General features: G+C 37.9%; 1 protein-coding gene across 1 annotated transcript in view; it reads left to right on the forward strand.

The window, feature by feature from the left end:
- The first annotated feature begins 364 nt into the window (after nt 1-364).
- Nucleotides 365-23,305, forward strand: part of LOC131055078 (uncharacterized) — a 46,538-nt gene continuing 23,597 nt past the window's right edge. Inside the window, exons 1-2 of the mRNA XM_057989720.2 lie at nt 365-571; nt 680-755. Coding sequence (XP_057845703.2) covers nt 496-571; nt 680-755 — 152 coding nt within the window. The 5' untranslated portion in view covers nt 365-495. The remainder of the gene's footprint in view (nt 572-679; nt 756-23,305) is intronic.

The following is a 23,305-nucleotide window of genomic DNA, read 5'->3' on the forward strand; positions in this document are numbered from 1 at the left end:
CTAGTATTTTAACTACTTTTTCATTGGGATAAAGGTCTAAAAAATATATAGGAGTAGGTTTCCCACAAAAATAAAGTGGCCAACTAACTTCAAATAAGGTGTCACACCATTATCATTTTTAGTCTAAATTTCACGTCAAACAATTTTTATTGTTATTTACTTAAATTTGTTTTTAAATGTTAACATATATATGTTTTAAATTATATATAAATTAAATATGTATTTAGTTATAGTTTTATAATTTTTACTTATCTAATCTAGCCTTGCTAAAATTTTAATTATTTTTTACACAAAAATCTCTAACGCGGCTATACCATCAAAATTGGGCCACGCATTAATAACAACAATTTGGTTTTCCCGCGCTTATTTTCTCACATTTGCGCCTGGTTAATTGGGGCAATAGTCACTCATACTGGCATCCGTCTCTTTTCTGCAATAAGTGAGGAAGAGAATCGAGTCCCTTCTGTTTTCAGCGTCTATTTCATTGACAGAGTGATGGATCAACAGATCAAAACAGAGTTTACTCAAAATGGCTTTGCGCTGGAGGATGAGGAAGATACATTACAGAAATGTCTCTGATTTGTTGTTTACGATTATTAGTAGTAGAAGTAGCATTTGCTTTTATTTATTTACTTTCATCATCTGTAGAAGAATGAAATGCGATTTCAATGTGAAACAGGTCTTACATTCTGCATCAACTTTGGGCTTAAACCTTCAGAGTTGGTATCCAGTTGGGAGGTCTATTATTTGAACATGTAAGTTTTGGGTTACCATTTTTTCCAGGTTTTGTTTCTTGCGTTGCCATTAGCAATGAGCAGGGTACATAAGATCTTAGTCTGATTTTTTCGCTTCGCTTTTGTTTATTTGTTTGGGAGGGCAAATTTGATAGATTTTTGGGCTAGCCTAATGACAGGCAAGGTCTATGCAATCATAATTTCAAGCATTTCTTATTCAGTTTGTTGAATTTTAGGGTGAAGTTATGAAGCATTCTTAATGTATGTAAATATGGTAATATGCTCAAGTAACAATCTCCCGGTGTCTATAGTGGAGTTATATGCTGCCTTGGCAGCGATGGACATTTAAACCTGGATCTCGCTCTAGTTTCTCCATGAATCTGGCAGCCGAACCCCTTGGACTACCTTCTTTCTTTTCTTCATCACTTCTGATGACGGGCTATATTTGGCCTTATATGTATACTCACACCTTCCATGTGAAAAATGCTCTATCAAAATCAGAATGGCATTCAACCAAGAAACATAGTTTGAAAAGCATGGCCAGCAGAGTTTGGACCTTTGAACCAAGGTCATCATTATGGTTTTTGCTTTTACCGGATCAGTTTCCTTTTTTCAATAGCCCAATTAAAGAATACGTGTAGTAATTGGCTCCTGATGATGAAATTACTCCAGCGGTATCAGTCAAGTGAGAAGTATAAAATACCATTAAAGATGGGATCGGGCCAGGTCCAGATAAAAAACTGATCCAAAATGTGTCACTGCAGCCACCAACTAAGAAATCAGAAGTAAATTATTTATTACATTCATTGTCAAAGAAGTTCACAGTGAGCCAGATAGACTTGCTAGCCTGAAGTATAGACCTATCTGTTTTCAAAGCATGACTGCAATGACCGTACAATACTGAGTGCCATCATGAAAGGCAATGCAAAATCTCCTCCAAGAGTACAGTGTCGAAGATCTATAACCATGTGTTAATTATTGCCATGTGAGCCTTAATGTTATTTACAGAGCTCCATGTACAAAACATTAGTAACAAACAGCTTGCCACAAATGGGAAATCATGCCTCCCTTGTTTCTGGCTGGAAAAAATGCCATGGAGGAGAAAAGGAGAAATAAACTCTTCACCATCAATTGAGCTGCCTCACACTCTTGTTGTGCTTATTACCTAGTAGTTGTAGTGGCTATTTGTAATTATGTCTAACCTCAAGTGATGGCATACCCTAATTCACAGGGACTACCATCTATTTGAAGTTCTGCCTCCTTCTCTCTTGTCAATCCTTCCCATTTAGAAGACAGCTAGCAGCCTTTGTGCCTGTTTTTGGGGAAATCAGTTGTGTTTCTTAAAAAATGTTAGTTTTCCAAAAGGGTGTGGTGCTGCTATCAGGGATAATCCTTTGGGTCTTGGGGCATTGTTCACAAGCAATTTTTGTGGTTTTAGGATCTTTGTCCATACATTTTGGGATTCTAATGCCTTGGTGAATCCCTTGCTAATTTATTTGTATGTGTTTGTAACTGTATCCTGAAAATTCCTTTTAGCCTTGGACATTCACATTACAATTTTTGTTTGCAAGATCATGGTCCTACATTACTTGATGTTTCAGCTCTCCTAGCATATTGCAACTTACAAAATGGAGTTCTTGGATCGCTTCAACAATCATCTGTAGGACTTCTGCACTACTTTTGCTCCCCTTTACATCTCTTTACCAACTTTCACATACATTCTTTTAGGCTTTTAGTGGGTTTTTTCAATGATCGCTAGACATTTGCCTTTAGACACTATTAGGGTGAAAGTTCGTTTGACAAACATTTCTATCTGTGCACATAGAGGGTCTGAGCTTATATATTGTGTGTAGATTGTTAGATCTGCACCAAAGCTTACTTCTTTGTATTGCTTTTACACCATGTTGCTGAAACTGCAAAAAGCCAGGTTGTTTTTAAGTATGAAATGTCTTGGAATTAGAATCGAATTTGAAATCTGTGGATTTGAATAGGGTTTGAGATTTTCATGGTCAAAACATTTTTAGTAAACAACATATGAACCTAGGCAGTTTTGATGCTGATGTGGTGATTCCTATGTGACTTTGTCATGATTCTAGATGTATGCATGTATTTTGACTTATTTTCAACTTACTGATTGTAAAAAACCCTAAACATCAACATTTTATTGATTTTATGTTGCCATAAGAAGAATGAAAGAGGCAAAGGTAGAAGAAATAATAATGATGAATAGACACAAATATAAATGAAATAGTCTTCTCTACTATTCGAATGTCTAAATACACAACATATGACATAACTTGTGTTGTTTGGACAACATAATTGTTGACTTGGTGGTCAGCACCTCCTTCGGGGTTCGCGACATGGCTTAACCACCTCCCATGGATCTGGGTAAGTCTGGCGTTTGTAGCGGGCGTTGATAGCTCGAGCTTTTGGTGCAACGACAAACATACCTACAATTGGTATCACAGCCTTGGGTCACAGGTTTGAATCTCGGGAGGTCTCCTTCATTCTGTTGGTGCGGAAGCCTCAGTCGGTTCTGAGGGGGAAATTGTTGACTTGGTGATCAGCACCTCGTTCGAGGTTTGCGACATGGCTTAACCGCCTCCCATGGATTTGGGTAAGTTTGGCATTTGTAGTGGGTGGTGATAGCTCGAGCTTTTGGCGCATCGACAAACATACCTACAATAACAAGCTCTTTTTTTTTTTCATTTTAATATTTTATGTTGCTTGTAGTGACGAGTTTGACTACTGTTGATTGCATTCCAAGACAACAAAACAAGGATATTAACAATTTACCTGTTGTTGATAATTTGAACTCACGAAACAAACTCCATGTGAAGTACGTTCGGAGTTTGAATGAAATTGAAATTTCTTGTTGACAATTTTTTTAAATTGAATGAAAATATTTTTTTTGATGAAGCATGTGAAGTTGGTTTGAATGAAATTGAAATAATGTGTCTCTAGATTATAATTGCAAATTAAAATAAAAAATTTGACTCATAACTCCAAGTATTTCATTAAAAAATTTAATATTTATAATATTAAACATTTTCTTTTGTATATCAAACTTTAGTATAAACAAATATCGAATTTATTAGATGCAAACTGTTGATTTATAAACCGTTGGAGTTTTGTTTGTTTGGATTTTATAATATATTGTTTAATGTTTGTTTTTCAAACTTGCAGACCTGTATGGATTACAATTTTGCAATGGTAGCTATATTTTAGCTCCATCATCTAACCCTCCTTCACACATGACCCAAGTTCATTTTTGTGGAGGCATGTAGAAATGATACGACAAATTTCAGGTTGTGGGACATATATTTAGCTGTGTTGTGCATGTGATTAGAGTTATAAATTCATAGCCTAGTGAAAGTCCGTTTGTGTGCCATTCTTGGAATGGAAATAAAAACGTGTCCAAGAAAGGATGGTGTATCTATGCCACATATAAAATAGAAAAATATAAACGAGTGGGAGTAAGTACATGTAAGAGTTGTCTTTAACATAACATCCTTTGAGAAGAGAAAGGGGGTCATGGAGGCCACTTGCTTCTCCATTTCATACTGTTGTCCTTAATTTTGTAGTAGAAAGCCACTTGTTTTCGTTAAGAACAAAAAAGAGCTTGCTAATGGGAAGAGAACAAGGAGATCATCATAGAGGCATTTCATGTAATGTCCCCTTTCCAAAAATAATGCTTACTATTTATTGTAAGCCCGATTGTCCAAAAATAGTAAATTAGTACTTTTGGATAGACTGAAAAATAGTATCTTTTTTGATGATTTAATTAAATAAAAAATAATATTTATCATTACAAGATATTATTTAGAATTAAATATTCAAGTTATGGCATGTGCTTTTGGAAAAGGCTTCTTTTAGCAACAGTTTGACATTTGTTGGTAAATGGCAATTTTCCATTAGAACTGCAGAAGGTGAGGGGTAAATTCAAACTAGCAGTTTTCAAGCATGGAGTTGGAAATATTCCAACTTGGGCATAGGATTTTTGGTGCCCTTTCTATCCTTGAACTATTGTTGTGATTTAAGGAATATTTTGGCAACATTTGGATTCAAGGTGTGATTTTCGTCATTTCAACTAGCCTATGCTGTTTTCCTTTCGAGGCTGATAAACCAATGAAGGTGTGATTTTCTAGGCTGATAAACCAGGGAGATATGAGGCTTGCAGGCAGTGTGTCTAAGGGTCTCCAGTGGCAATCTCAACCAATTTTGTGTTGTTTCAAGTGTTTGTATGAGTTTTAGTGTGGTTTTGTATTCAGTTTAGATCTAGATTGTTTTCTGCTGTTAGCAGCATATTTCATAATGTATTTGATGTTGTGAGAAGCTATATATCATATATATTTCTGTTTTGAACTCATGTTTGTGATTTGGAGATTTTGTGTGAAGGTTTCAGTGAGTATTTGATGTATTTGATCTCTGGATTGGGAGTCTATTTGTAATGTTTTGGTGGCAGATCTGTGGACTGTTATCAGTAATAATTTGTGTGGAATATATTGCCAAAATGTGTTAAAATCATCTATTTGTGTCTCCATTAAGATTCAAAGTGTTAAATAGTATTTTGGGGAATTTTTGGTATATCTGATTTAATCGTTATTTGTAATTTGCAAATATGAGTTGGTTTAGAGTTTATGTTTTAAATCTGATATAAAATTGCAGTAAGGGTTATTACAGTGGTATCAGAGCTAAGATCTTGTTGTGAGAGTTGAGAAATACAACACCACAGGAGCCCAAATGATCTCTGCAAGCTGAATAACTTGTTACAAGGAGAAGCAAGGAAGCAAATAACAGAAAAACAAATACACAGAAAATATGCTCAAAAAGATGAGAGCTCAATATTCACAAAATGTGTAATGTGATAATGGAATAATACAAAGGAAAAAAATCCAACCTCTAATAGGTCAAGAAACCCTAAAAAAGAAAACCTAGGCTTGCACATAATAATTAATAAAAAAATTAATTATTAAGCACCTAATGTTAGCTTAAGTGTAAAAGAGATAAAGGGAACTTAAATAATTAAACAAATATTGTTTAATTAATCAAGTAAATACCCGAATACTCTAACACTTGCTAGCTTGTAAGGTTTGATTGTTTGATTTTTCCAAGTGATAGAAAATCAGAAGAGTCCATGCCTCAAGAAGAAAAAGGGAAGCACAAGGAAGATCCAAGACAAAATTTTATTGCAATTGTTAATAAATTGGCTCTCATTGTGGAGAAAATGTGGCAAAGACCAAAATAAGAAGAGTGGGAAAGAAAAATAAATTGTTCCTATTGCTTCACATCTAGCTGCAAAATGGTATGGAGAATATAGTAAGAAATCAAAAGTTTTCAAATCAGCTATTTCATTTGAAAAATTCATAGAAATACATGAGAGGGATCAAAAGAGAAGAGAACAATTAAAAGAGGCTAGAGAAATCACAAAGCATGAACCAAAGAATGAACAAACAAATTTGGAAACACAAGACATTGTGAACAGGGCTGAAAATACCAAAAATAACGAAGAACAGGTGAAAGTGAAGGTTGAATAACAAGACTTCACAAAACTAAACCATGAGGTTGAGGGTGTGCGTGAAGAAAAGGACCAAACAACAGCTTTGGGACCAATTTCAAAATTATCAAGTGATGTTTCTAAGATTGATAAATTCCATGGTGTTGATTGTGTATTTTTAGATAGATTATTTATGACGATGTTTTGAATTTTGAGCACAATGTATGCATGGAGGATGGCATTTATGATTTTGATGAAGATCCTAAATCGAAATCTGATTTATCAATGCTGGGAGCTGATTTTGAGCAAGGGCTTCATGTGAGTGATGATCCACATCCTATTGTTGAGCATCTTCTCTAGAGGCACAAATGATTGTTGAGCATCTTCCTTGACAGGCACAAGTGATTTGGGACAGCTATGGAGTTACCATTAACAAGCATGACAAGTTGTTTGATTTTGGTGTTCGTAATTGCAGTAGTTCACTCTCTATGTTACCGCAAAATTCTTGTCATGATGGAGAGCATGCAAAATAGATCATTCTCCAAAGGCTCAAATTTGTTAATACATAATAATGTGGGATCCATTTGTGAAAATAAGACAATTGAAGACTAAAATTTTTGATGGGTTGAATACAACATTTTATAAAATCACTTCATCGATTAGGATTATCAATTTTTAGCTGTATTAGAAAAGCATAATGGAAGCATGTTGATGTCTCCCCACCTTTGAGTTTGGCAATAGAGGATGAATCCTTGTTGACAACCTAGGGTATGGAAATAAATTGAAAATTTCAAAATTGTTGCTTTTCTTTATGCCAATACAAAAATTTTGTCACCAAAGGGAGCATGCTAAAATGTAGGTGAGAGTAAGAGATACAATTTGCAAAGTTAGGAATGTGTATTTTCTATTACAAACTCAAGGTTACTCTTGCAAGTGGGATCCAAGTGATGTTACAAGGGTTAAAATAAATGAAGGCTTTTATGTTACCATTGAGTTTCCCATTTTTCTCATCCATATCGAAAGAAAATTTATATGGGTTATCTTGTACTCTAACCATGTTGTCAAGGACCAATGTTTACAACTCATATATCATTCTTTGGAGCCAAATCCCACAAATGAAGACAAGAGTATGAGTGATTGCCATGTGGAGATAATCACTTTAGGGTGTTTGACACTACAAATTCTTGAGGCAGCAAGTTGCTTGGTTTTGGAGAGCATGCATAACATTTCAAGTTGTGGTAAGCAATACAATCTTCATTTTGTTTTTCAAATGCTTTCAAAATCAGCACAGAGAAATCTTCAAAAATGAATCACCACCAGATAAAGGATTCCAATATACCATAAAGATGGAAATTAGTTTGTATAAAAAAATTACATGGGCAAATGATGCAACTAGTGCTCAAGACATAAAGGAGGATGCAAACCAGCTAGTTTGAAAGGTAACAAAACAGTTTTGATAATTGTGAATGGATTTTATATCACAATGTGGGTAATTATAGCTAGACCATTGACATCATTTCTGGTTTACTATTGTTATGTCCATTTGATAGTATTTCACGACTTAGTATGTTTGATTACAAGTATGAGTACTTGTGTACGAGCTTACTTGTATACATTCATGGGTATTGTTGTTGAAATAATAGCTAGTTCGGATCAAATATAAGTATTACTTGTATTGGGTTGGACCCAAACGCATTATGTAACTTGTAACCATTAAGGATGTTGATATGTGTATGTAACTTGCAAATATGAAAATTGGGCGTGACCCATAATGTAACTTGTGGGTGACTAATTGTCCTATCGGCCTTAGTCACATTAAATGTGCAAAATTAAATATAACTTGTAATTTGGTCTGGCCCTATAATGGGCGATGTAACTTGTGGATAGGGCTAACCCTATATTGAACATTGTAACTTGTAAATGCAATGGGGCTGACCCTATATTGGGCGCCAAGTTTAGGTCATCATATTATTATCAATTGATTATCCTTGTGAGCCGACCTAGGATGAATTAGGTGGCTAAGATCACATATATATACAAGGTTCATTCATCATCATACACAATTGAAGACATCGAATTACATCCTTGATCAGCAGCGAAATTATCCAATCAGCGAATATAACTACAAGGACAGCAAATTGCATCATAAAGATCAGCGAGCATATCCCTATGGCAGCGAATTCATCTCCAAGAACATCGAACTAATTTTGGAGCAGCGATTATCATTCATGGTCAGCGAATTGACTCCTTGATCAGCGAATGGTCCTATGATCAGCAGCAGCAAATCATCTTCAGTCAAGTATATTGCAGATAAGTTCATCATACTGCTGTGTATATGTTGATGTTCATATTGCTTCAAGTGTTGCAGTAAACTTGTAAAGTCACATATTGATTATTGCCTAATATAAACTGAGATTAATTGCTAGGTTTTTCACCTCCAAGAGGGAGGTTTTCCTAGGGTACTCTTGTGTTCTGTGTGTTCATTGTGTTATTTCTGACTATTGCTATCAATCTGATCTAAAATTAACAATTGTAAACTATGTTATAGTGGGCCTCTCAATCAATGAAGGATTGTTTTCTATTTTGAGACTACTAATGGAGAGGCCTCAACCCTCATGTGGCTTATCACCATTGTTACTTGGGTCATAAGGATAATTTTTGTACAAGGATTTCCTTATGTGATAGCACCAATCACTACCATGACAAGGAAAGGAGTACTTATGTAGATGGATGGAACACAAGAGGAATTTGAATTTTCCTAATTATGAGAAAGTAATCAGCTCATGTCTTGTATTCCTTATTTCAAAATTTTCACAACCAGTAGCTAAAGGGAAGGAACTTGATGTGGTTACATTGTTGAGGAAACGACCCATGGTAAGGATTAAAAGGGGAAGGAAGAAAGTATATTAGTAACTTTTCTAATATGGAAAAACATGTCATAAATGCAACTTCCACTATCATACTGGAAACATTTTGGGGTGATCAATATGCACTAATGCTAGGGATCAAAGAGTGCACATACTTCCTTCAAAATGAACTACTGTTTGTAGGTTCAATATTCAGATTTGGGTGGAGTATTTATTACAGTTATACAATGTTTTTTGCTGATCCTCAACTATGCCATTTCTATTTTAGATCTGATCTTGAGGTTGTATTTCGCATCTTTCAAGTTGAGGCAAAGTTTGAAACAACTGGTATTATTTTCAATAAGGTGTATCTCAACAGGTCAAAGATGGTTGTGAAAGGAAGGATATGGAATGACAATGAATGGAGATCTATCACATACCAACTAGTAGCATTGATGAGTTGGTTACACCCTTGTGATTTCTATATCAATGTCACTCAGCTCAAGTTCACCGCTCAAAGGGTTTTCAGATTGTTAACAAGGAAGACAGACAAAATTGCATTTAATAAATCCTCGTGGAAAAATGTAGATGAGTGGGAGTATGAGATAGAATGCACCAAAGAATTTACACCTAACACAAGATATCATCCTCAAACAAATGTGCAAACAAGAACTATTAACATATGGATAGAAAGATATTTGAGAAGCTATGTTTCAAATCAGCAAAGTGCAGAGGAAGGTATGGAAGTCTTACCCACATTGGAACTTTGTCGAAGGATTCTGTGGTGGGATTGAAGGTCAAATGCCATAGTTTCAGAAGCAACAAATACTTGTCCTCCCAACTCCATTGGTATTCACAGAGGAGCTTCTTTTAGTCCAGTTCATTGTCGAAAACAACCACGAAATGGCATCTTGCCCTCGGGTAAATTTCTTCTAGGATGGGTTTGCTCAGACTCGACCAACCATCAGTCCTAGCTCAGAGAGAAGTTTCTCATTTTCTTAAGCTTCCTTGGCTATTTATGCCCCTAAATTCACTATCGGCCTTTTTGCAGCCAGGATGCCCTGGAAGTTATCCCTAGACTCTTCCTTACACCTGGTATTGGCCACTCCCCCACCTTTAATATCTTGCATCAGATAGAACCTCTTTTCCCCTTCCCCTTGCCTCATGAAACATGGTCCTTCAAGCTCTTTAACTGGTAGCGTTGAAAAAACCCGAACTTTTTCTCCCAAAGCCTTTTTCTAGAAATGGCTGCCCTCACACATGACCAAGGGTAACGATCATTCCCCCCAACACCAATAGGAAAGGAAGTAGCACCACTAGCCTTGCACCCAGATACAGAGTAAACCCTAGTCGTAGAGGGAAACGATAGTGCTGTCGGGAGCCACTCCTAGCTAGTGACTTTATTCAATAGAGTCAAGAGATTTTGAGCCCCCTCAAAGACAACTTGCATCATGCATGAATTTTTTAGTTGAGGATGTGGGTTTGGTTTACTCTAATGGTCCCTTTGTTTTCTTCATAGTAAAAGGCTCTTCATTCCTTCTCAAAATGGGTGGCTCTCTAATACAACATCAAGGATGACACTATGTGATGGGGAAATAGGTGGCCACAATGACCCCCATCTTTCCAAAAAATGCCCTTTTGTAAGGACAAGTATCACATCTATTTCCTCTCGTTCTTTGATATATTCTACTATTTTATGAGTTGGCATAGGTATGCCATTGTTTCTTGGGCATACTTTGGTTATCATTCTCGGAATGGCACATAAATAGGCTTTTAATCGACTTTATGAACTTGTATGCTTCCAACCACCTTCTGTTGCATTTCTAAACCTATGTCTTGCCACTTAAAATTTGTTGCATCATTTTTACATGCCTCTGCAAAAGTAAATTTGGGTTGATTTTGAAGGAGTGTTGGTTGATGGAGTTAGAAATGGCTTCCATTACATCAATGTAATCTCTATGGGCCTACAACAAGTTTGGAAAACAAACATTGAACAATACTTTAGAATTCAAACAAATGTTTGTGTCTAATAAATTAGATATTTGTTTATACTAAAATTTTGTATATGAAAGAAATAGTTTAGCACATAGTTGGAAAACTTGTAGAGTACTTGAAAACTCAAAAGTTAAAAACCTTGGTGAGTTACCAACAATTTTTTGCAAAATTTGTGGTGTTTTTTGGTTAATACTTGTCAAAAACTTGTTGAAAATTTGCAAATTTTAATGAAAAACTTGCCTAAATGAGGGTATAAATTCATTTTTTCATCTAATGTTAATTTTTTTTACATTTTTTGGCACGTGGTGAGCGATTTAGGGCGTGCTAACTCAAAAGGATGCAAGGGCCACACAAAGAGAAAACGAAAAATAATCATTGTTTAAACAAAAATGTGCCAAATACCTATTTTCGCTCATAAGTGATACAATTGTGAAAATAATGTGTATCATGAAGGTTTGTGAGATTTCAAATGCCTTAATTTGGGCTTGGTGGTGGGTCTCTACTCCTTGACCTTGCCTTGTATTGCGATAGACCTTGTGAAGGGCATTGCTCCTCAACCTTGTTGGCGGTGTTGGCTGTAGTTCTTGTTGAGGGTGTTGTCCCTAGAGCCCCATGATGGATGCTGCCCCTCAACCCCATTGGGATCTCCACTCTTAGAACCCCACTAGTTATTGGGATGTCTTATCACTATCGGCCTTTTTGCAGCCAAGATACCCTAAAAGTTATCCCCAGACTCTTCCTTACACCTGCTATCGGCCACTCCCCCACCTCTATATCTTGCATCAGATAGAACCTCTTTTTCCCTTCCCCTCGCCTCATGAAACATGGTCCTTCAAGCTTTTTAACTGGTAGTGTAGACACCCAAAATTGTCATGTCTAATTAAATAAATATTTTTATTTATTTAATTTTCTAAGCCTAATTCTTCTATTAATTAAATAAATCTTTATTTATTTAATTAATTCATTTATCCTCTTCTAGCCTTATTTCTCATTTAAATAAATACATTTATTTATTTAAATTATCCTTTTCCTAAATTAAATAAATATTTTTATTTATTTAATTATCCCACTTCTTCTATTAATTAAATAAATCTTTATTTATTAATTAATTCATTAGCCTTTTCTACCCATGACACATGTCATTCATCTCTTAATTCATACACTACCTACCCCTTTTATTATTTTATTATTTCCTCTACCTACCCTCTAATCATAGCCGACCTCCTTTTACACCTCTCAATCTTATCCCTCCATTTCATATAGTGTCTTCTATATAAGGAGATGCTTCCTTCATTATCAAACCCTAATGATACACTCGAATGAATCTTATACACTTGACTACACTACGATCCTACTTGCAACCACATTCCGTTCTTTGTTGAGCTCTTGTGCATATAAAATCTGAGAGCAAATATATCAAGCAAGATCAATGGAGATAGGAAAAATGGAGATCAAAACTCTATTGGACATGTGATGGTATAATCTTTGTGATTTCGTTTGATTTGGATTGTCTTAGGTAATCTACATATGTTATGGTGGATCTTTGTTGTTGTTAGGCTAGGGTTTTGTGGTTGAATTCATTTAGCCTTTCAATATCGTTATTATTGTTATCCATTTTCACCATATACATTTTGGCACGCCCGGTGGGATTCTTGTCCCTTTTTGCATTTAACATCTTGTCGCAGATTTTATATTTTGAAGTTGCAGATCTGACGTTTTCGACAACATTTTCGACATTTTCGCGTTTGTGCACTTTCGGATCACGTTTTTGATTTTCTGGCACGTCTGCGACCTCTGGAATTACGTCTGTGTTATTGGCAATATTTTATTTTGCAGGTTCCAGGAAAGCGCGTTTGTGTTTTAAAGTCGCGTCTGTGATATTTTTAGCCGCGTTTGTGTCTAGAAGACGCGTTGCGTTCTGTAGTCATGTTTGTGTCTCACAAAACCGCGTCTGTGTCACCCAGTCGCGTCTGTGTTGAGGGTAACTGCGTCTGTGTTCACCAGTTTCAAATTTTGGGTTTTTATTGATTCAGTTTTTCGGATTTTGCATTTAGGGTTTTAGATCTGGTTTATTTTGAGCTAACATTTTCAGATCTAGCTAACGAAATTGGTGCAGCTTGTCTTGAAAGCAAAATCCTTCGGTCGAAGGCCCCTATTTTCACAAAGTCTTTTGGGTTAAAATTTACCTAACTTGTGTGCTTGCAGGAAGGGGTGATTATTTCAAACAATCCAAACTACTAATAAATATTTGTTGCAGGACCTTGGCAAGGGTTTTTGGATTTTTGTTGTGTGCCTTGTTTTCATAGACTAGCAAACACTTCAATTGGTGCACTAAAATTGAATCATTGTCTTTTGTGTCTTGAGCAATAGGCTCTTTTTGTTTAATCTTTAGAGGGCCTGTCTTCCCGTGTGGTCATTAGGACTACTAGTGAGAAGAGAACGACCCAAGTGGTAGCGAGGAAAACCCACCTCTTCAGAACCACTATAAACAAATGTATTCATGGTGAAAACTATGAATAACGTGTGCTGATTAGTTCATACCGACACTATGTCTCCCCATAAACCCGTTTGATCAAATTTATTTGATCAGTTGTAGGGCGTAACCCCTACCGGCTGGGAGCCTTCTGTATTTACAGAGCAGAAAGTGCCGCATGTATGGCCACACGAGCCGATGCCCTTACTAGCACCTTTTTGTTTTAGAAGCCCAAATCCTTCTAGTTGTTGGGGTAGGAGGTCGAACCTCTGGTAGCGGCCCACACACATACGGTTCTTAGTAGAGATACAAAGTTCGCCACGGGGAGTTTTTGTGGGGACTGATGCTTGGCTGACCCGAAAAGTGAGTGCCGAGGGTGGAGCCAGTGAGGTCAAGCATCTAAGTATCCGCTCTGAATAGCGTAGCCTTGAGGGTAAAACCTCATGTGGGCTCAACAACTATTGTCTTGGCCAGCCATAAGAATTGTGCTTGACTTATTTTAAACATTCAAAACATTCAAGACCAAACAACAAAACATTGTGTCTTTTGTGTCTTCAAGTGTATGCAAAACATTTTTACATCAAACAACACACTTTTCTTGGAGTCATTTTTGAGTCCAGACACTTGCAAACATTGGGTCTTCATCAACACTGTGTCCTCTTGTCACGAAAAACGGTCAAACAGTTAGATTTGGTCACAACAAAACGACTTCACAGATTGGAAAAATTGCACAAATTTTACAGAAACGCGTCCGTGTCGGACATAATAGCGTCTGTGTTGTATAACTGCGTCTGTGAAGGGCAGAAACCTGTCTGTGTTCCAACAGTCAACATTACACTTTGCAAAAAAATCTCAGAAACGCGTATGTGTTAAACAGAGCTGCGTCTGTGTCAGGAAACCGCATCTGTGAAGTATACAGGCGCGTCTGCGTTCAGAATTGAAAAAAACTGATACAGTCCAGCAAACAAACACAGTCAGTTTCGGAATTCTTGAGCTTCCTAGGTCATTTCTCCAGGGTTTCATTTAGCATTCAACCTGTCTTTGGGTCTCACAAAATCCATCATTGCTTCACATCTCACTTTACATTCACAATTGTCTAAACTTGAGTCAAAAGGTCACTTGCTTGTCCTCATTATACTTTGTCAACACACTACATACAACAACATTTTGCTAAGTGGTCCCTCATCAAGGTCTATCACCTTTGGGTCTCATTTGGTCTTACTTAGAGTCAAGGTCAACTTACCTCATCAAGAGAAACTATCCTCTCTTTGGAAGTCACACCTACTCTACTACAAACATACTTGATCTTACACTTTGGACATTGCAAGTACACCTCAGATTCATTTACATTCCATCCAACTCTTGGTCTTCCATACTTTTTCCATTTTCATCTAGTCTCACACATCTTGGTTAATACCTAGTTCATGGTTGAAACCCGTCTTCAAAAATCTAGGAGAGAAACTAAAGAGGCTCAAGAGTCCGCAAACATGAGTTCTTATGAGTATGACAATGATATCTTTTTCAATTCTGATCATACTACATTACCTGACATGGATGCCTATAGAAACATTCCAAATGTTGAGAACATAGACACTATAAACAGCAATGCTACACATAATGACAATATGGACAATTTTTCAGTACATTCAGCAGATGTGGAAGAATCCATTATGAATCCCCATTTCAATCGATTGGTTGAAGAAATAATGAGGAGGGATAGACAATACTTCTTACAAATGATGGCACAAAGTGGAGCCAAGATACCTCATGATTTTGAAATGTCTCAAATAATGGAAAATCGACCTTTGCAACAACCTCACTCCAACATGGATCAAAGGAGACCTAATAGTGGAGGAAATAGAGGACCACATATGGTACCTGAATCACCATCAACTTTGCTTCAAAAACCAGAGGTCCCACATACACATGGTCAAACATATGATACCTACCTTCGCAGACCATTATGGAAATCTTATGAAGAGAAATATGCTCAATCACATATCAATGCTAAGGATCAACCACCAAAGCAAGTGGATATTCAAAGGCATGCTCGAAATTTGGACACAAGGAAACCCCGTGTCAAATTTGGGGGCAATACAATAGAACATGACATGCCTATAGAGTATGCTATACATACACAAAATAGATATGGTGTTCCTCAACACGAATCTATACCAAGTGGTCCATACATGCAGCATCATTATAGACCTCCTCCATATGAACATGTGTATGATCAATATCATCCATAGATGCAACATGCTCCTCCTCCAATGGGTACCTCAAGCATGGGGTATGGTCCAAGAAGTCGATCTCCACCAAAGAGCAATTTGGAACAACAAATCAAGGACTTACAAAAGAAAATGGAGGACATAAATACACCGAAGCCAACATACACAATGAGAGACATATGTCCTTATCCATTTGACAAGAGCATTCCAATGCCTCCTTTTCCTACACACTTTGTGATGCCTAAATTCGATAAGTATAGAGGAAAAGGGGATCCTAAGGCACACATAAGACAGTTTTTCACAGCTTGCATTGAGGTAGCAGCAGAAGAGACATATTTGATGAGATTATTCCCACAAAGCCTAGGTGATCAAGCTATGGAATGGTTCTCCCAACTTCCACCTGGAATTAAGTCATGGGGTGATCTAGCAGAGGTATTTATCCAACATTTCTCCTACAACATAGAGACAAACATATCAGTCACTACTTTGTGCAACACCAAGCAAAAAGAGGGAGAGTCTTTTGCATCATTCTTACAAAGATGGCGAAATCTAGCCAGCAGATTCTCTTGTGAAATTCCACAAAAACAAATGGTAGAGATGTTCACCCAAAATGTTAACAAAGACATTGGCTATGACTTAAGGAAAGCTTGTTTGTCCACCTTCAAGGATGTCATTGAAAAAGGCTTAGCTACAGAGAAGGTCCTAATTGGACAAGGACTTATTAAGATATTCAAGGAAAACAAAGATGACTTTAAAGGAAAAGACAAGCCAAGATTTTGAAATAAAAACAAGAACATAGTCAATGATGGTGTTGTTGATGCCAACACAGTGCGACCCAAATTCATCTTTTCTAGATCAAGTTCTACAAACAATCAAGTGAATACTCAAACAACTTCCAGATCACGAAGGAAGTACACTCCATTGGGAGAACCACTTGAGTCAGTCTTCAAGAAGCTAGTGGCAAACAAGGTAATCACAGTTCCAGATTTTCCTCCATATGAACCAAAGGTTAAACCAAATTAGTGGAATGATGATGAATATTGTGAATTTCATAAGAGCAAGGGTCATAAGATAGGAAATTGTCATCGACTGAAGAACATCATACAAGATCTCATTGATAGAGGTGACATTGAGATTGAGGGACATTCCTCCAATCAAGAACATGAGATGTTTAAGGAACCATTCCCAAAACATGACAAGGAAAAAGCTAAAGCCACAGAGGATCAAACCAACTATACCAGAGCATCTTACAACTATGATTCAACCATCAATCACATCTCGATGGACAATTATGTCTCTACCATTATCATCAAGGACAAAGCGTCTGAGAATTCTACTCGGAGACCTAGGATTGTCCTAAAAGGTGTTGGATTTTCTTCTGAACCTACCTCTGAATGTCATGTTACAACTCGCCGAGGTAAAATCACTTTGCAAGGTGCTCCAACTAAAAACACCACTTCTTCATCAACCAAACCTGAGTATGATCTTGTAGAACAACTAGGGAAGGCACCCGCGCTCATTTCAATCCTTGAGCTATTACGCATATCTCCCGCTCATAAAGCCATTCTTGACAAAATCTTGAGAGATACTGCTTTTCCTACTGATCTGAACGTGGACCAGTTTCAAGCCATGGTGGGATATCTTTCCGTTCCACATTCACTTACTTTCACAGAAGCCGATGACGCCTCTGTAAGTCAGCCACATAATGCACCATTACACATTGAAGCCTTCATACACAAACATCGAATAAAAAGAGTCCTGATAGATGGAGGAGCAGGTCTAAACATTTGCACATTAAGCACTATTACACAATTGGGATATTCTGATAAAGCTGTGAATTCTACAAATCAAATCACCATTAAAGCATATGATGACGAAGAGCGTTCATCCAAAGGCACAATCACCTTACCTCTCAGAGTTGGGCCAGTTACAAAGGATGTGGTTTGTCAAGTCCTGGATTTAAATCTCACTTATAACATATTGCTAGGACGTCCTTGGATTCATGAAATGAGGGCAGTCCCATCCACATATCACCAATGCATTAAGTTTCCTCATAATGGAGTGGAAGTAATAGTTAACGGTGATCCTAATCCATTCATATACTGCAATAACCTGAAATCAAAGATTGAGACCATCATTCCCAGTAATCGTGAGGCTGTTCCTTTGTCGGCATACATTGATCCTGAGTCATTAAAACCTTCGACATCAAAACAAGGTGAGCTTAAAGGCATGTTTCAGGACAAAGGCATGGGGGAATATACTTTCAATCAGACCATGTACTTACGACAAGTCATGAGTTCCCCAAAAGAATATGGAAGACCACATCCTAACAAGCAAGTATCCATCATGATGCTCAAATGGGACCCTACTACCTTTCAAAGATGGGTTGAACTAGAAGAGGAGGATATATACAAAATGCTTTTCAGAGACAATGAAGAGGAAACACAAGATCACATCAATCTACCATGTGAGAAATATGGCAAAGGCTTCAAAATTCTACAAAAATTCGGGTATGATGGAAAAAGCCCTCTGGGGTTACGAAAGGAAGGCATCATTGAACCTTTACAACCTGAATTGACATTCAAAAAGGAATGCTCGAAAGGACTTGGTTTCTTAACTTCCAAGGTCCACACCCAAAGGACAGAAGAAGCTTTACAAATCAAAGCTGCCAAAATTCAACAAGAGGATCGCTATTCCACAGATTCTAACGATTGGGAATGGGGTTCAAACAAGTCTTCCAGTGACTACGAGCTCAACGAGATATTCAGAGAGCCAGATGAACCCACAGAAGAAGAGGAATTTTATAACAAGTTCAGAGTTGGTCAAGAAACAACCCATGAGGAGTCCACATAGTCCTTGTCTCAAGGTTCTAGGTTGAAATCACATAGGATGAGAACACCTGTCCCAGAATGTGCTACTAGTGATGATAATTTGGATTCGGTCGCGATCGAGACTAATGAAGAGAGTGCCATCGATGACCTCGATAATTACCTTGACATACCCGAATATAACTACATCTTCACTCTTAGCTCCGCTAACTTCGAAGACATTAACGACCTTCCCCCTGTTCATCACCAACTCATTGACATGGATCATGAAGGACATGCACAGTTTGACACATTCCAAAACGATGAGGCTTTTATTGACTATCTTGGCATACGGGATGATCTTCCTCCTGGAGACCATTAAGCGGGATACACTATAGAACTCAATAGCGTGGCATATTTTGGTGAGGGTGTCGGACCTTCCAGTCGCAAAAATGTGAAAATAAGAACAAATCAAGGGTCTTATGGCGAAAACCACACTGTGGCGCCGTCTAACCCCAAAAAAGTAAAAAGAAAGGACGTATCTGAGGGTGAAAACCTCTCCGAGGCACCCGAAGATGGAAGGCTCGACATTCTCCCAGCATCATATGAGGAAAAGTTATCCATGTTGGTAGAGGAGACTATCAAAACAAACTTTGGTACAGAAGAGGTTCCACACAACATATTCCTAGCTCAATCATTGACAGAGTCCGAAAGGTCAAAAATCATAAGTTTCTTCAAAGAGCGACAAATCAACTTCGCCTGGTCATACGCTGATATGCTTGGATTGGATCCAGATTTGGTAATGCATCATTTGACAGTCAAACCGGGGGCAAAACCAGTAAAACAGAAATTAAGAAAAATGCATCCACAAGTGGCATTACTAGTCAAAGCAGAACTTGAGAAGTTATTGGATGTCGGATTCATACGCCCAATCGATTATCCCAAATGGATCTCCAACTTGGTACCTGTTAGCAAACCAGATCGCAGCATCAGAATATGTACATATTTCAGAGACATCAACAAAGCTTGTCCAAAAGATGACTTCCCATTGCCAAATATTGACTTGATTGTTGATCTCACAGCAGGTCATGAAATGTTATCATTGATGGATGGATTTTCTGGTTATAATCAAATAAGGATCGCGCCCGAGGATCAACACAAAACATCATTTACTTGTCCGTGGGGAACTTTCTGTTGGAATGTCATGCCTTTCGGGCTAAAGAATGCAGGTGCAACATATCAAAGAGCCATGACTACTATCTTTCATGATCTCATGCACGTAATCGTGGAAGATTATGTTGACGACCTCTTGGGCAAATCAATAGACAGAAACACACATTTGGACATACTTTCAGTCGTCTTTGATCGGTTGGAAAAATACAAAGTAAGATTAAACCCCAAGAAATGTGTCTTTGGAGTAACCTCCGGGAAGCTCCTAGGATTCATTGTATCCAAAAGGGGAATTGAAGCTGATCCAGCAAAAGTTAAGGCCATCTTGGAAATGCAACCACCAAGAAATATCAGTCAACTTCGATCCTTACAAGTCAGACTCCAGTCCATCCGAAGATTCATAGCACAACTGGCAGATAAGTGTAATCCTTTTCAGCACTTGCTACATAAAAACATCAAATTCAAATGGGATGATAACTGTCAACAGGCTTTCCAGACGTTGGGAGAATGTTGAGCCTTCCATCTTCGGGTGCCTCAGAGAGGTTTTCGCCCTCAGATACGTCCTTTCTTTTTACTTTTTTGGAATCAGATAGCGCCACAGTGTGGTTTTCGCCATAAGACCCTTGATTTGTTCTTATTTTCACATTTTTGCGACTGGAAGGTCCGACACCCTCACCGAAATATGCCATGTTGTTGAGTTCTATGGTGTATCCTGCTTTGTGGTCCCCAGAGGGAAGATCATCTCGTATGCCAAGATAGTCAATAATAGCTTCATCATTTTGAAATGTGTCAAATTGTGCTGGTCCTTCATAATCCCAGTCAATGAGTTGGTGGTGAACAAGGGGAAGGCCTTTAATGTTTTCGGAGTTTGCAAGGCTAAGAGTGAAGATGTGGTTATATTCGGGTATATCGAGGCAATCGTCGAGGTCATCGATGGCACTCTCCTCATCAGTTTCGATCGCAAGCGAATCCAAATTGTCATCACTAGTAGCGCCTTCCGGGACAGGTGTCCTCATCTTATGTGATTTCGACCTAAGACCTTGAGACGAAGACTGTGCGGAATCCTTATGGGTTGTTTCTTGACCAACTCTGAACTTTTTATAAAATTCCTCTTCTTCTGTGGGTTCATCTGGCTCTCTGAATGTCTCGGTGAGCTCATAGTCACTGGAGGATTTGTCTGAACCCCATTCCCATTCGTTGGAATCTGTGGAATAGTAATCCTCTTGTTGAACTTTTGCAATTTTGATTTGTGATGCCTCTTCTGTCCTTTTAGTGTGGATCTTGGAAGTCAGAAAACCAAGTCCCTTTGAGCGTTCCCTTTTTACAGTCAATTCAGGTTGTAAGGGCTCCCTGACGCTTTCTTTGCGTAACCCAAGAGGGCTTTTTCCATCATACCCGAATTTTTGTAGAATCTTGAAGCCTTTGCCATATTTCTCACAGGGTATATTGATCTGATCTTGTGTGTCGTCTTCAATGTCTTTGTAGAGCATTTTGTATAAATCTTCCTCTTCTAGTTCGCCCCATCTTTGAAAGGTAGTAGGATCCCATTTGAGTATCATGATGGATATTTGCTTGTTAGGATGTGGCCTTCCATATTCTTTTGGAGAGCTCATGACTTGTCATAAATACATTGTCTGATTTAAAGTGTATTCTCCCATGCCTTTGTCCTGAAATTTGCCTTTAAGTTCACCTTGTTTTGATGTCGAAGGTTTCAATGATTCAGGGTCAATGTATGCCAAAGAAGGAGCAGCCTCACGATTACTGGGAATGATGGTTTCAGTATGTGATCTCAGGTTATTGCAATATATGAACGGATTAGGATCACCGTTGACTGTTACCTCGACTACATTATGAGGAAACTTAATACATTGATGATATGTCGATGGGACTGCCCTCATTTCATGAATCCAAGGACGTCCTAGCAATATGTTGTATGTGAGATCTAGATCTAGGACTTGACAAACCACATCCTTTGTGACTGGCCCAATTCTTAGAGGTAAGGTGACTGTGCCCTTGGATGAGCGCTCTTCATCATCATATGCCTTGATGGTGATTTGATTTGTTGAATTCACAGCTTTATCCGAATATCCCAATTGTTTAATGGTGCTCAATGTACAAATGTTTAGACCAGCTCCTCCATCTATCAGGACTCGCTTTATTCGATGTTTGTGTATGAAGGCTTCAACGTGTAAAGGTGCATTATGTGGCTGACTTACGAAGGCGTCATCGGCTTCTGTGAATGTAAGGGAATGTGGAATGGAAAGGTATCCCACCATGTCCTGAAACTGGTCCACGTTCAGATCAGTAGGAACGGCAGTGTCTCTCAAGATTTTGTCAAGAATAGCTTTATGAGCGGGGGATATGCGTAAGAGCTCAAGGATGGAGATGAGTGCTGATGTCTTCCCTAACTGTTCTACAAGGTCATACTCAGGCTTGGTTGATGAAGAAGCGGTATTTTTAGTGGAAGCACCTGGCAACGTAATTTTACCTCGACGAGTTGTAACATGACATTCAGAGGTATGTTCAGAAGAAGATCCAACACCTCTTAGGACAATCTTGGGTCGCTGAGGAGGATTCTCAGGGTTTTTGTTCTTGATGGTAATAGTAGAGATATGATTGTCCATCGAGATGTGATTGATAGTTGAGTCATAGTTGTAAGGTGCTCTAGTATAGTTGGCCTGATCATCTGTGACTTTGGCTTTTCCTTTGTCATGCTTTGGGAATGGTTCCTTAAACATCTCATGTTCTTGATTGGATGAGTGTCCCTCAATCTCAATGTCACCTCTATCAATGAGATCTTGCACAATGTTCTTCAGTCGATGGCAATTTCCTGTTTTATGACCCTTGCTCTTATGAAATTCACAATACTCATCATCATTCCACCAATTTGGTTTGACCTTTGGTTCATATGGAGGAAAATCTGGAACTGTGATCACTTTATTTGCCACAAGCTTTTTGAAGATTGATTCAAGTGGTTCTCCCAATGGGGTATACTTCCTTCGTGGTCTAGAAGTTGTTTGAGTATTCACTTGATTGTTTGTAGAACTTGATCCCGAAAAGATGAATTTGGGTCTCACTGTATTGGCATCAACAACACCATCATTGACTGTGTTCTTGTTCTTATTCCAAAATCTTGGCTTGTCTTTTCCTTTAAAGTCATCTTTGTTCTCCTTGAATATCTTAATGACTCCTTGTTCAATTAGAACCTTTTCTGTTGCTAAGCCTTTTTCAATGACATCCTTGAAGGTGGACAAACAAGCTTTCCTTAGATCATAGCCAATGTCCTTGTTAACGTTTTGAGTGAACATTTCTACCATTTGTTTCTGTGGGATTTCGCAAGAGCATCTGCTAGCTAGATTTCTCCATCTTTGTAAAAATGATGCAAAAGATTCTCCCTCCTTTTGCTTAGTATTGCACAAAGTAGTGACTGAGATATCTGTTTCTATATTGTAGGAGAAATGTTGAATAAATGCCTCTACTAAGTCACCCCATGACTTAATACCAGGTGGTAATTGAGAGAACCATTCCATAGCTTGATCGCCTAAGCTTTGTGGG

Source organism: Cryptomeria japonica, chromosome 5 (genome assembly GCF_030272615.1).
Source record: "Cryptomeria japonica chromosome 5, Sugi_1.0, whole genome shotgun sequence".
Classification (NCBI taxonomy): Eukaryota; Viridiplantae; Streptophyta; class Pinopsida; order Cupressales; family Cupressaceae; genus Cryptomeria; species Cryptomeria japonica.